This window comes from Euprymna scolopes, chromosome 29 (assembly GCF_053919585.1).
Source record: "Euprymna scolopes isolate OS-2025 chromosome 29, ASM5391958v1, whole genome shotgun sequence".
In the NCBI taxonomy this organism is placed as follows: domain Eukaryota; kingdom Metazoa; phylum Mollusca; class Cephalopoda; order Sepiida; family Sepiolidae; genus Euprymna; species Euprymna scolopes.
Genome location: NC_136510.1, coordinates 2,180,001 through 2,195,620, shown reverse-complemented (window position 1 = coordinate 2,195,620; position 15,620 = coordinate 2,180,001). Strand labels below are relative to the sequence as shown.

Here is a 15,620-nt window from a genome sequence, read left to right as displayed (position 1 = left end):
GTCACCAACTTATTGTGAATATCTCGTCGTTGTTGTGCGTCACCAACTTACTGCGAATATCTCACCATCATTGCCGACACCAACTTACTGCGAATATCTCGCCATTGTTGCTGTCACTAACTTAGTGCGAATATCTCAGCATCATCACCAACACCAACTTACTGCGAATATCTCAGCATCATCACCAACACCAACTTACTGCGAATATCTCAGCATCATCACCAACACCAACTTACTGCGAATATCTCGCCGTCGTCGTCATCGCAGTCACCAACTTATCGCGAGTAACTCGCTGGCATCAACTAGACTCGTTGTTACTGACGCCGCCGCCTCTACCGCTATAAATCTTTTGATTTGGTGAAAATAAAAAATATATATTTAATTTTATTCGTCTGCATTTTTCTTGCAAACATACGCTTGTCTATTACATAAGGAAAAAGTGTTTTGCGTCCGATCGGTTTTGGGTTGAGTTTTTCTTACTTTAAAATATACATATTTTAGAAAAAAAAATATTGAGGTATTAATTTGACGGCGTCATGCAGTAAGAAGTTATGCGGCGGACATACACTTAGGAGAAAGAATATTCAAACATGTGTGAACGCCATTGTTGCACGTGCCATCTTGCCGAAGGATTGTAGCGTGTCTTCATGGGGGTAGCAAGTCAATATCACATAGTTGGTCACCACTTGTTGTGGATGTTGTTAAATGCTGTCTACCAGATGTAGAAGGATAAAAGCAGTGGACGAACAACAATAAAAGAAACAATGCTCACCAAAATATGTAACTTACAAACTGTGAATTTATTACATGCGACTGGTACAAGACATGTTTATAAGAAAAAAACAGGAGGATAACATCCAGATGAAAAGAGAAATATATTGAGAGAGAGAGTGAGAAAAGGAAGTTGATATTGTCACCTATCGGTTTAAACATGCAACTATGGAAATAAGGGGGGATAACCGTACATGTCTCAAACTTGAAGGTGTTGTGCATTGTGTACGTGTGTGTGTTGCATGCAAGTGAGGCTGAAATAGTAGTTTGACAACACGTCTTTATTACTCTAATAAACACTTTTTTTCATTAAAAAGATTTTTGCATCGTTATGCATTTCTTCAATCTGCCTCACGCTGGTTATATCTATACTAATTTAATGTTATTTGATGTGGCATCGATCAGCTAATACCACGTGACTTAAAATTCCGAAGACAGAAAGAGGCTAGAAATTTGGGATCCTTTTTGTACACTAGCAATAATTGTTTATGATGTACGTACGTGTCACCGAATGAAAATGATATATTCCAAAAATCACGTAAATTGATCAAGTAGTTTTATTTTTATCTAAGAAAATCTCATTTTATTAGAAAGCAAAAAATAGCTGTCCTGTGTCACCATCCAGAAAAACAAAGGCAGATAACTCTGCAATAATTCAAACTTGTGAGATAAGCATTGTGATGCTAACGATTTCGTTTAAAATCATTTAATTTGGCGCTTAGTTTTCAGTCCCCCCCTCGCCAAACTTCACGAAAAACATCCGTCTAGCTGAAACTACTGTCAATCATTTTCCCAACTCTTTATCTGTGCCAAAATCAAAACGTAGATTCCATGAACAAAGCTTCTTTCTTAGAAGATGCCTGCGGAACTCTGTTCCGTTTGCCTGTTTCCCACCTGACTACAACTTGGATGTCTTCAAGTCCAACATAAACAAATTCCTGATGAACCGCCCCCTTAAATAAGACACTTTATCAAATAAATCCCCAATACTAACGATTACTACGATACTATCCCATTGATTACTGTACACGTAATAACCCTTATCCTCGAGTGGCTTCCGGGCCTTGCAAAAAAAAAACAAAAAAAAAAACAATGGTTTCAACTAATTTTTTGTTTTGTCCATTCTAATAAGTTACAATGGTAGCTTCCAAATTATGCAGTCGGAATTACCTGAATATTACTGAATTATTAACCAAAAAATAACTATAATCTGAAAAACTGCCGCCATCTTGTTTAAATCGAAACAGAAAATCACCTCCTTTTTGAACTCTACTGTGTTTTTACGATCGTTTTCATCAAATACTATTTTTTATTTTCTTTAATAAATAATTTTCTACCTCATCGATTTTCGTAATCTTTGGATATAATCATCTTAAAAATACGAGGAAAACGTAGGTACCATTGTTTTCATGTGAACTTCAGTTTTACGATTCCCGAAATTTCGTCCCAATAGTGTAGAAGCGCCAATTATTTTCTTCTTTAACTTGATCTACTTACGTCCATACATCATAAGAATTTTTCTATATTTTTTTAAAATTAGCTTCAATTCTAGATTTAAAAAAAAAATGGTTCATAAAAATGTCTTAGTAAAATACCGAAAAAGTGTCAAAGTTTTTAAAAGTTTTTATTTTTTAACTAAAACTTGAGCCATTTTTTTTTTTTTTTTTTTAAATATCCAAGAATTTTATTTGCATTTTTTTAGTTTCATCGGACTCTAAAAAAAAAAAAAAAAAAAAAAAAAAAAAAAAATCTAAAGCACCTGTGTACACTGTACATACATGTGATGCTTGGATGCACTTTTGCAGTTAATATCATACTATACTGCAGTTGTTTTTAGCAGCGCTTCATAAAATGTGCCGACTGCCGATCCGGTTTGCAGCTGGATTAACAATCAGCAATTTTTTTTCTTTTTAGTTTACTTTTTATTTAGGAAAAATTAAAAAGTGAAATTTACTCGTTGGTGCAGTGGTGCACGACTGTACGACAGTATTATAGGTTTGGCGTTAAAGGGTCAACGGTTCGTTTCGTGTTCGGCTTACTTTCTTTCGCCTTTTTGATGTACCCTTCCCCTGAAGCCAGCCAGCATGGTTGACGCCAATGTCGACGATTCAGATTCCTCCTCCCTACACGACAACAATATGCCTACACAAGTTCAGAGACAGCACTTTTATGCTTTGTACACGTTCCATTCGACCAGGTAGGCAGCATTTATCTATTTACAATATTCGTTTCTTTTAAGAAAATAAATAATTTACCTTTTTTCTGTAGAAAAATTTGATGCTCTTTTCTTTTTTTTCAGTCGTATACGTTTTCGGCGCCCCGATTTCTCATTTTTAAAAGACCCTTATTTTTTAATATGATTGTTTGATTTTGTAGTTTTGAAAATTATATTGCAATTTAAGATTTAGTAATAAAGTGAGAATTTATACAGAAAGATTTAATTTAATATCAATTCTAAAATTTAAATTTAATTCTGAAAATACAAATCGAATAATCATACAAAAATTAGGGTCTTTTAAAAACGAGGATTTTGGGGCACTGAAAGCGTAACACGATCCAAATGGTTTTACGAATATTTTAATTTAAGTCCAAATCTTTTTTACGTTTTCTATCAAGTTTAGACGAAATATTTTAATGTAGATGATTTTAATAAATATTTAAAAATATTTGTTTTCCATAATCTTTAATGTCAATGTTTATTTTTTTAACTTCAAAATAGTTTTCCATTCTGTCAGCTGTTCTCATGTCGATTTCAGTTTGAAGTTGTTTTCGATTTTCTGTTCATTTTTTTTGTTTGTTTGTTTAATTAAATTTCAGTTTATTTAAATCTATAATTTCATATCTTTTAAATTTTATTTTAATGTTTTTTAAAATATCTAAGCGGTTACTTGGGTTTTTAATTCTAAAACTACTTTCTCCATTTTCCTTCGATTTTTGTCAATTTTTCATTCATTGTCAATTTCTAGAATTTTATTTTGTATTTCAGTTAAAAAGATTTTATTTTAAAATATTTAAGGACACAACAAAAAATAGAATGTTTAAAATTTGCTTTCTTTTTGCGTGGAAAAGTGTTTTTTAATGTAACAAATTAAAAACTTGCAACAAAAACGACTTTAGTAAAAGTTCAAACAATGCTCAAGAAAGCCATAGATGTTTTTTTTTTTTTTTTTTTTTTTTCCCAGAATAAAAATAAGTCCCGCGTAAATAGAAATAAATAGAAATAACATTTGTGCTTCGGCGTTTTTTGGGGTTTTTTTCTTTTTTTTTTTTTTTTTTTTAACTATTTTAACTTAGACCATATTTTATTAAAAAAAAAAATCTTCGGTTAAATTCGATTTTTACGGCATTTTTCGTTTAATAAATTGTTAGGTGAAAGTACAGACGTTTTGAAAACATCGCCATCCCCATGTTAAGAATTGCTTTCAAAATATTATTTTACTATGGTTCGTAAACTGCATAAGTACAAAAATAATAGAACAAGGTGCTTATGTATTTATATTACCGTGCTATTTTATTTTAATATTATTTTCAAGTTAAAGTCAAGTTTTACGATATCCTTTTTTGGTACTCGTGCAGAGAGTGATCCGTGCTGAAATAATAACGTTATTTAAAAAGCCATTCTTAACATGGGAGGGGAGAGTGTTTTGTACCTATTCTGTACTTTAACAATTGAATAAAAAAAACAAAAAACGGTGCTAATGCAGAGTGATCTACGCTATTTTTTTAAATCGTATTTCCACGTTTAATTAAAGTTATGTTTTTTTTATTCAATTGTAAGGTTAAAGTACAAAATAGGTACAAAACACCCTCCCCTCCCCATGTTAAGAATGGCTTGTTAAATAATAACGTTATTTCAGCACGGATCACTCTCTGCATGAGTGCACACTGCATTGCATGAGTACCTTAGTACCCCTTTTTTTTTTTTTATTAAATTGTTCGGTGAAAGTACAGATTACAAAGCACCCTCCCCATGTTAAGAATGTCTTTCTAAATAATGTTATTTCAGCATCATCCTATAAGTACATAAGTATCAAAAGAAATACTAAGTTTTTTTTTCCATGTGAAACAGGAAACGCTGAAATGAAAATCCGATCGGAAAAATATAGTCGCCATTTTAAAGACAAATCAAGAGGCCAGCTGAGAAAGAACGATAACTGAAGTAGGATTATAAACTTGAGTTATGGTCTTTTCTTAGCTACTCTGTTTTTCGACTATTAAAGATGACGACTATATTTTTTCCGGTCGATTTTCAAATGTATGTTGAAACTTGGTGAATGAAACTTAATGTTTTTAATGTTATTTTGGGTTTACTGAAAAAGTAAAAATAAGTTTGTTAAAATCCATTTCTCAGTAACTGATTTACGTGACTGAAATAGGAAATCAAAATAAAAAACCTGAATAACTTTGGTGCGAAAAAGTTTTTTTTGTTTTTTTTATAAACAGCTCCTGCAACCTGCATGTGTGTCTCGAGTTGTCTTTAAAGTGCAATTTTTAATGAATTATAATAATACCCCTCCCCTTTCCCCATGGGTTTCTAAATAATAACGTTATTTCAGCACGATCCGTATTCTGCATAATTACCCCCCCCCATACACACACACACACACACACACAAAACGAAGTGGAAGTAAAGACGTGTAATAATAAAAATGGTTAAAGTTGGAAGCTTTTTATTGTTTTTTAATGTCAAGTATTGTCAGCTGATCGAACCAAAGGAGGGCGGGGGTCAACGTGACATTACTCGTGTTTTTCATATCAAATTGAGAATACGTCTTTGACAATCAGTTCGATATTCTGAACCATTTTGAAATTAGGTGGCTCTTTCTGTTTAGTTGAGGTATGGTTCCGACACCTGAGAAGTCCACCTTCCTAACCTTATACTTACTTCACAAGGAGAAGTCCAAGAGAGATTAGTCGCCACTTACCGGACAATACCGACGGACGGGGCTACTCAGTTTTTTTGTTTGTTTTTTTTTCCCCCAAGTCGAAGTAGTAAGTACATATACTTCTTGTGCGCTGGCTTTTCAATCCCCTCTTTATTCTGACCTTTTGTCACACTTTTCCATGGTGGGTCCACTGGGTGGCAAGCATCAGACCAAATAATTAATGGAATTAGTTGTTTTTAATCAATAACAATATATTAATTGAATGCATTCATTTTGCATTCCAGTCCATTTTAATAGCATTCAATCAATCAATCCTCGCGTTTTCGGTTCTTTAGAATAGTGGCGCCGCCGGTGAAATGGACTAATTTCAGTGCTTACAAACAAAAAAATATTGAATTTCAAGTAAAAAAAAAAAAATGGTACCTATTTAATTGTCATGTAGCAAATAGTAACATATCCAAAAATTAACGGAAAACTATAAGGTAGAAAAATAATTATTAATAAAAAACTCTTTTCGATAAAGTTTATATATGGTGAATAAATTTTGTTCGACATTTTGAATTGCATTCGTCACGTGTCGTAAGCAACAGAACTTAATTATCTCCCCTGTCAACTTCTTTTTTAGTATAGTGATTTCGTTTCATTTCACAAATTTATTTTTAGTCCCCCGACAAAGGAGGGATTGGACCTCGTAATTCACTCTCGTTCGTCCATTTGTTTGTTTGCACTTTTCTCAAAAACCACTCTTTAAATTTTTTGGAAAATTTGCACAAACATTAGTTATAGTGAAAATAAATTTTTGGCATAAGATTTATTCACTCGTGGATACCCCCCCACACACACACACACACAATGCTCGTTTTTTTTTTTTTTTTTTTTCATTAATAATTATTTTTTACCGGTACTTGTACAGTTTAGGCAAGACATTAAAAAATGAAAATATCGGAAAAAGTTTAAATTGTACGTATCTGTTATGGAATGAAGTTCTCCGAAAAAAAAAAATTCACTTAATTTCATCAAGTAGTTTTTATTTTACAGCGAAAAAACAATTTATTATGATACCGAGCAAAAGGTTCGATTTTTAGGAAGAAAAGCTAGTTATTAAAGATGGGGAGGGAGTGTCGGCGCTTTCGCTTTACATGGAGTTATCTCCCGTGACGTTTCTAAAATTCAAACAAAAATTTAAAACAAATCCAAAATGTCTGCCTTCAACGCGCTCTCATAAATACGGTTTTTTTCCGCTGTAAAAAAAAAAAACAAAACAAAAAAACTACTCGATCAAATTAAGTGAAATTTTTTTTTTCTGAGATCTTCATGTCAAAACGGATATGTACAATTTAACTTCTTTTTTTTTTTTTTTCGATATTTTCATTTTTTAATTTCTTGATTAAACTGTACAAGTACCTTTTTTTACCTTATCATTTTTCGTAATTTTTGGACATCTTACTATTTGAGACCTGACAATTTCGTAGGTACCATTTGTTTCTCTTAAAATTCAATATTTCTTTCGTTTGTATAATATAGAAGCACTGTTTTCTTTCAAATTTAACACCACGGATAAACCATGATACCTGACTTTAATTCTAGCCAGAAATAATATTCTATTTGGTAAGGGCTTCGAATTTTGAAGTTTACCACTTAAACATTGTATTAGACATCTTTTTACGCTTATCCAGAATTAAATAAATAAATAAATAATATAAAGAAAATCTGTACATATCCGTGCCGGGGGGGGGGGGGATATTGTACACCAAAAAAATGATGTAAATTGATCAAGTAGTTTTATTTTTATAAATAAAATAATTTTTGCTGCTTATGCGCTATTTTTTTTTTTTTTTTTTTAATAGTATTTTCAAGTCAAATTCAATTTTTACAATATTTTTGTTTATTAAATTGTTAGGTAAAAGTACAGAATAGTTACAAAACACCCCTACCCATATTAATAATGGGATTTTGCATCCATCTCATGTACCTCTCTCTGCAATTTCCCCTCAACTATTGCAATATCTAAATACGATAACGAACAACATCTGTAGTATTTTTGAGAAAAAAAAAACAACCTATTTCTAAGCCCCACCTAACATTCTTGAAACAGACTCTTCTGTTTTTTATTTTTATTTTATTTTATTTCCGGTGCCCATCCTCTCGGGCATTAACTCCGGAGTTGACCCAGAAATGGCTTCCCTCTCCACCAGTGATGTGCATAAAACTTTTTCAGGGCAGGGCTCAAGCGAGAAAAATGGAAAAAATGTAGTATATATATATTAATACATTTCTCTGAAAAGGGCAGGTGCTTAGGCACCCTTAGTAACCCCCCCCCCCCACACTGTATGTCCCTGTTCTCCACCGTCTTCACCGATTTTAGTTGGAGGGTAATTGGTTTGGAAGAAGGTCAGTTTATAGGGTTGGGTGTGTATTGTAGAGGCACAGGATACTTTCAGGCTAAGTAACTTTCTAGCACGGATAGAGAAAACCCATCTTCTTTGCAGCAGCCTTGGCAATGCTCTCACTGTATCTGTTCCAACTCCTGTGAACGTTAAGCCGGGCAGTTGGAAAAAGTACTTTCAAATAATGTATCTTTAGCTCTTGGTGGTTGGGGTTTCTTGTAATAGTGAAGGAAATAAGCTTACTCTTGGCAATATTGAATGTGACCATCTATTTTTGTCCCCATTCAACCACAGATTGTTCTACATGCAGAAGTTTAAACTGAAGTATAATGAGAGCAGACATCTCGCTGCTCAACTCCCTACCATAGACATGGGTCCCTAATCCACAGTAGTGCCTTGTGTCTCGGTGGTAATTTTCCTTGTTTGGGATGAATATGACAAAAAAAATATATACAAATGTTTTTGTCTTTTTTTATCCATTTCATTTTTTTTTTTTTTTTTTTTTTTTTTTAAGTACTGGACTGATCTGCCTGAAATTTTGTATGGACATTTATGATAAAGTGCAGCGAACTAAGTATTATGGTATCTGTTCGATGCACAGTTAGGAATTAACAAGGATTAATATTAATGCAAAAATGAGCACAAATTTAACCATATGCAACCATAAGCGAAAATGTGTGTGTATGTATGTTCGCTTTTTGTGTATGTCCAAGAAAGGCCTTTTTCAGAGAAGCGCTCGGTTGGCTCACAACTTAAAACTTTTTATATCACATATAAATCATAATATCTCCGAGTTAACGGATCTCGCCTGTCTATTTAATTTGCTCGACTTCGGGAAGATAAATATTCAACATTTTTCGCTTGCCGCATGTGGATTAGGCTTTTTCGTATAATAAAAGCGATACTAATTCTGGCGGTATTTTTCCAGTCTCGATCGCCGGAAATGTCCGAAAACAATCAGCTTTGATCAATGTGGAAATATTTTCCTTATATCAGACAATTGCTCTTCAATTTGGACAGGGGGGGGGGGGGCTGGTTCCCCCCACATGAAACATCTTGGGAAAATAAAAACAAAAGCGTTCTCGCAGTAAAAGAGATACTCCGCAGTCAAAGTTGACCTCATTAAGTCATTAAAACGTGCACCTGCTAAATCCAAGTAATTAAATAAATTCAAACGTGTTTTCCTTAGTATGTCAACTTCGCCTCAAGGGTTCGGGTTTGATCCTCATACTCACCTACTAAAACTTTTTTTTATTTTAACCTCCCCCCCCCCCCCCAGTTTTGATTTATCCAAAACCACACACACATCCAAACACCTGGGCAACGCCGCTAGTTTAACATAAAGCATTTATTTTGCTGCTTCTCTACAGGTCATTTTTTTTTTTTTTTTCCTACAAGTCAATTTTTTTTGTCCTTTATTTTGGTGCTTGTCTACATGTCAATTTTTTTTTGTCCTTTATTTTGGTGCTTGTCTACATGTCAATTTTTTTTGTCCTTTATTTTGGTGCTTGTCTACATGTCAATTTTTTTTTGTCCTTTATTTTGGTGCTTGTCTACATGTCAATTTTTTTTGTCCTTTATTTTGGTGCTTGTCTACATGTCAATTTTTTTTTGTCCTTTATTTTTCTGCTTGTCTACATGTCAATTTTTTTTTGTCCTTTATTTTGGTGCTTGTCTACATGTCAATTTTATTTGTCCTTTATTTTGGTGCTTGTCTACATGTCAATTTTTTTTGTCCTTTATTTTGGTGCTTGTCTACATGTCAATTTTTTTGTCCTTTATTTTGCTGCTTGTCTACATGTCAATTTTTTTTTCCTTTATTTTTGGTGCTTGTCTACATGTCAATTTTTTTTTTTCCTTTATTTTTCTGCTTGTCTACATGTCCATTTTTTTTTTCCTTTATTTTGGTGCTTGTCTACATGTCAATTTTTTTTTGTCCTTTATTTTGGTGCTTGTCTACATGTCCATTTTTTTTGTCCTTTATTTTGCTGCTTGTCTACATGTCAATTTTTTTTTGTCCTTTATTTTGGTGCTTGTCTACATGTCAATTTTATTTGTCCTTTATTTTGGTGCTTGTCTACATGTCAATTTTATTTGTCCTTTATTTTGGTGCTTGTCTACATGTCAATTTTTTTTTGTCCTTTATTTTGGTGCTTGTCTACATGTCAATTTTCTTTTGTCCTTTATTTTGGTGCTTGTCTACAAGTCAATTTTTTTTTGTCCTTTATTTTGCTCCTTGTCTACATGTCCATTTTTTTTGTCCTTTATTTTGCTGCTTGTCTACATGTCAATTTTTTTTTGTCCTTTATTTTGGTGCTTGTCTACAAGTCAATTTTTTTTGTCCTTTATTTTGGTGCTTGTCTACATGTCAATTTTATTTGTCCTTTATTTTGGTGCTTGTCTACAAGTCAATTTTTTTTGTCCTTTATTTTGGTGCTTGTCTACATGTCAATTTTTTTGTCCTTTATTTTGGTGCTTGTCTACATGCCAATTTTTTTAAACATGTCGTTCTAAGCAAAAACAATATCACATAATTGTCATGCCGAAAATAGTAATATATCCAAAAAAATTACGAAAAATCATCATGTAGAAATTTGTTTCTAGTTAAAAGTAATTTTAAATTGGTTAAAATCGCCGTTTTTATTATTTTATATTTTTAGACGTTATAAAGTAGACAGTAGAGGGCTATACGCAGGGAACATAACTCTGGAAGGAATATTTTAGATTACTTGTTTATGGCTGCAATATTTGTTGTCTTCAGTGATAGACTTTTTTTTCCTTTTTCTTTTCTTTTTTTTTTTACTAAAATCACAACAGCAGTTCTACTTGATGAATTTTCATAATTTTTGGATATATTACTATTTTCAACATAATTAAATACGTAATGTTTTTTTTCCTTTCTTAAAACGATATATTTAAAAAATCGATTTGTTGACTGTAGCGTAACACACGTCTTTATTTTATATTCATGGTTTATAACTTTTGCCCGTTTTTTAAATTTTTTTTTTTTTTTTTTTTTTTTTTTTTAATTATTAAAAAGTCTAGGATAAAATATTTGCTTAAAATTAATTTTTTTTTAAACCGTATCTAAAAAAAAAAAAAAAAAAAAAATAGAGGTAGGTGTGGAACACAAATAATAAAAAAAGATTCCCGGACAACGCCATGTAGAGACAACTAGTGGTCTATATTAATTCATTTATTTCCGTCTTGTGATGTTCAAATTAATGGATGATCTTTTTTTTCTTTTTTTCTTTTTTAATTTGATTAAATGTCTCTTTTCTCACTTCTGTCGGCATGTTTTTTTTATCTTCTAAAGGTCAATCTTCGTTGATTGCGAATGATTAAAAACGCAGACGAAAAAAGGTTAATGAGTTTTGAATGTCGTCGCATTAATAAGATGACAATTAGTGACGCTTGCCTAACTTCAAGTAGATACGTTTTAATTCCGCTCGAATTAGTCTTTGTTGTTTCAAGTTAAAAAGTTATGACGGATTTGTTGAAATGATATGATTATCGTAACCCCAACCCCTGTCCCATCGCCGCAATGTTGCATCTCTGTGCCTGTTTTACAAATACTTTAATGGAATATGCTCTGAACTCGTTGCACTTGTGCCCCCCTCGAAGTGCATATCTCCGACAAACCTGCTTAGCAACAAAATCACACCCCTTAGTTGAGGCCCCTAAACAAAAGAAAATTTTCTACTTTGGAATTTTCTTCCTGCTACCCGCTTCCCTGGCTGTACTGATATGAAAAAGTTTAAATGTAATGTAAACCAACATCTTGTTAATCTTTCCTAGGCATGGTTCCAAATAGTAGCCACTTACATTCAAGTGGCGATATGCCTTGTTAAGGGTGAACGTGAGTGTAAAAAAAAAAAAAAAAAAACTAGCTGAGAATGCTGAAAAAAAACTTTTAAAAAATGAATGGATCGTCTGTAGTCCAGGAAATTGATTTTTCATTGGTTATTGCACCAAGATGTAGGGCAACGTTGGATTACTCCACTTATCCTTGATCCTCACCTTTATAATCTTGTGTGTTTAGCAAGGAGGTATTAAGTACGATTTTTTTTATTTTTTTATTTGATCTGTTTTTGGATTCTGTCATTCTTACCGTTTTTGAAATGTTTAAAGCAAGTCCTTTACTTTCATTTGCTTTCAGCACAGTATCCAGCATATGTTAGAGTGTCTCTTCAGATTGTACAGTTAAGTGTCGTCATACCTTAGATGGTTAATGTTGTGTCCACCCAAACTTATTCCAAAAACACCCAAGCTCCAACATGCAAGCTACAATGTTGCGATGTACCAGTTAAACAAGTTGATAAATTCCAATGTCTGGGCTACTGGATCACATCTGATAAAAAGTGCACAACTGAAATACAAAGTCGCATAGCCGCAGCCAAAGTCACGTTCAAGAGATTGTCATAAATCATGACCAACAGAAACATTAAATTTGCCACTAAATTCAGAATACTTTGAACGTATGTCTGATCTGTTCTATTATACGGTTGTGAGTGCTGGACAATCACCAACAACATGAGGAAAAGACTAGAGGCAACTGAGGAGAATTTTTAAGATATCCTGAACAGAAAAGAAAACCAATCAAGAGGTTTTAGAAATGGCAAATACAGAAAGGTCTCTAATAAGAGCAGTATGAAAAAGACAAATGAGATTCATGGGTCATGTTTGCAGAAAAAGCGGAATAAAACAGATTAGTTTGACAGGAAAGATCGTGGGTAGAAGAAGCAGAGGGCGACAACGAGAAACATACGTTGACATTCTAAACACCTGGGCAATATCAAAAATGATGAGCAACAATGAATTCATGAATGCGTCGAGAGAGATAGATGGAGAGCTATAGGCGGCAATACCTGTACCAGGCAGGACATCACTTGATGATTTCAGATGACTTGAGGATTGAACATCACAATCTAGTGGGATATGATCCGTTCTCTTCTGTACAGCCTCTTTCTGAGCACAGAAAAGATGTTATTCTTTCTGATATTTTTATGCTAGTGCAAGATTAAGCTTCAAGCTCTGATGCTCTCCAAAAGCTTTCTTGGCAACAACTAGTCCCTTTGCTCTATCATTATTTTCATGGAAGGTGCTTGATTGAGCTTCAATCTATAGTCTCCCCCTGCAAAACATTCACAACAAGCACTTCTCTAGCTACAACCACTGTCAACAATTTCTCTTACTCTCTATCTGTACCTAAAACTAAACAAAAATTTCATGAGCAAAGTTTCTTTCCTAGAACTATTTGCCTATGGAACACAATACTGTGGGGCTGTTTCCCAGTTGGTTATAACATGGTCGTTTTTAAGTCTAATGTAAACAAGTTCTTGTTGAGCTGTCCTTGTAAATAATCAAATTCTACCCAATTTCCACCAATTCTTATCCTCACAGTGTTGTCTCATCAATCACTTAATTATCCTTGGGTGGCTTTTGAGCCTTGATAAGCAGTAAGCCTCTACTAAAGAAAAAAATAATCTTTCTGCGAACACTTCAAAGGACTCTCCTTTCCTCCTCTATATAATCAAACTGAACTTCTCACCTCCTAAACATTTTTTTTCTTTTTTACAAGTCACCGCATATCAAGGTCTAAAGACTATTCGAGGATGAAGAATTAATGAGTGTACAGTGGTCCCCAGGACAACAGTGTAGTAATCATTAGTGGTTGAAATTGGATATAAGTTGATGAAAGGGGACGACTCAACAAGAACTTGCTTTGGATTTGAAAACAATATTTTAGTCAGCTGGAAAGCAGGCTACTGGAACAGAATTCCACAGATGGACAATTCTAAGATAGAAGTTTTGTTCATGAAATTTGCATTTTGATTTAGACACAGTAGGGGGGAATTGTTGATAGTGGTTGTAGCTAGACAAGTGCTTTTTTATTCATTTATTTTTTGTGATGGTTTAACATGGGGGGCATAGACTGAATGTTAGATGACCATGAAAATAACGATAGAGCAGAGATAGGTTCGTAAAACGACTCTTCTGTGGGGAAATAAGTTGCAAAGAAAAGAAAAGAGCATCACCTACTAGATTTCAAAGCCGGTTTTGAATGTTTTCCTAAAAACTATAACATGTTCGTTTTCAAGTCAACAAATATGTTTTAAATTAATCAGAGTTCTCAATCCTTTCATAATACTGTTCCATCATCCAACGTAAAATCTTAGTAGCCCTTATCCTTGAGTGGCTTTTGACTTTGATAAGTGGTGAGTCGTTAGTAGTGTGTTGAAAAAAAAAGATCTCTGCCTCCCATCTCATTACCAATCACACCATTATACCAAATGGGTCAATAAATAGGGATCTGATCCCCAAATATTTCATATTGTATTTCTCAGAATATAAAATATGAAAAGGAAAACAAATTTAACTTTTTGATCTGTTTTATTCTACAAAATGCAAACACAAAACAAAAGTTAAACAAAAAGAAACAGTATTTTTTTATATCTTACAAGTTGACTTTTCTTTTCAGGTGACTTAAAAATGTTTTCTTATTGATTCAACTTAGTTTTATTGTAATTGATATGCAAAATGCGGTTCTTCTTCATTATTCTAGTGAAATTCGAAAATTGAAATATTGAATTTCAAGTGAAACCAATGGTATCTACTGAATTGTCATGTCGCAGTAATGAAAATATCCAAAAATTATGAAAAACGTTAAAGTAGACAATTAATTAATTAATGGAAACAGTTTTTGAAGACAGTTAACAAAAATTAAGTTTTGCAAAATTGGCCAAAGATTTTCAGTTTTCAGAAAATATTTACTTCTCTTTTGTTACGATTAGAATTCTCCAGTTTCTTTGTTTTTTTTGCGAAACTCAATTTTCACTAATTGTCTTCGAAAAACTATTTTCATTAATTAATTTTCTACTGTATCGTTTTTTTTGTAATTTTTGGATATGTTCATTACTGTGACATAACAATTCAGTAGATACCATTGAATTTTGCTACACTAACGAAAAAGAACCGAAAATGCATTACTTACTTCCTCCAGTTGAACAAAGCCCCCCCCCCCTTTTGTAAGTTGGGTTTGTAGTTGTTTTCCTGAAAATTTTTATTTTAATAACACCATAAAATGGCACCCAAGTTCAATTTATTTATTTTTTTTTTTTTTTTTTTAACGAAATCTCCATAAATTAAAATCATATTTAACCATAATTTATGCCCGGGTAACCCCCTCTCTGCTAATATACAAAGGAGAGATGTCTGTTAGTGTGTATGTATGTGTGTTTGTATGTCTTACTAAAACTTTTGAAAGCCAAAGTAGATAAGAATGATTCTGGTACTGTTTTAAAGGACAGGGATTCAAATGCATAATATGTGAAATGCATAACAAAATATTCATTTTTCTACCTTAATGACTGCAGAATCTGATGAGTTAGATAAAATCGTTTCTTTCTAAATGATTTCAGCATCTGCACATCACTTCAAGTCTTGTATATGTTAACTACATAAATTTGCATACTATCGCTCTCAGTGTGGCCCAACAGATTAGGACGTTGACTGAGGAATATTAGTTTTTGCATTCAAGTTCATGCCCGCCTTACAGCAGACATTTTGTTTTTAT

General features: G+C 32.9%; 1 protein-coding gene across 4 annotated transcripts in view; it reads left to right on the top strand.

Moving 5' to 3' along the window:
- The first annotated feature begins 2,584 nt into the window (after positions 1-2,584).
- LOC145252435 (protein Njmu-R1-like) overlaps positions 2,585-15,620 on the top strand; it is a 97,211-nt gene continuing 84,175 nt past the window's right edge. For 3 of the 4 annotated variants that reach the window (XR_013863597.1, XM_080111832.1, XM_080111831.1), the window contains exon 1: positions 2,587-2,968. Coding sequence is in view for 3 of the 4 variants with exons in the window: in XM_080111832.1 (XP_079967958.1) it covers positions 2,856-2,968 (113 nt within the window). In the remaining variant the exon portion in view is untranslated. Of the gene's footprint in view, positions 2,969-15,620 lie in introns of all 4 variants that reach the window. The other variant, XM_080111833.1, reaches the window with a different exon arrangement.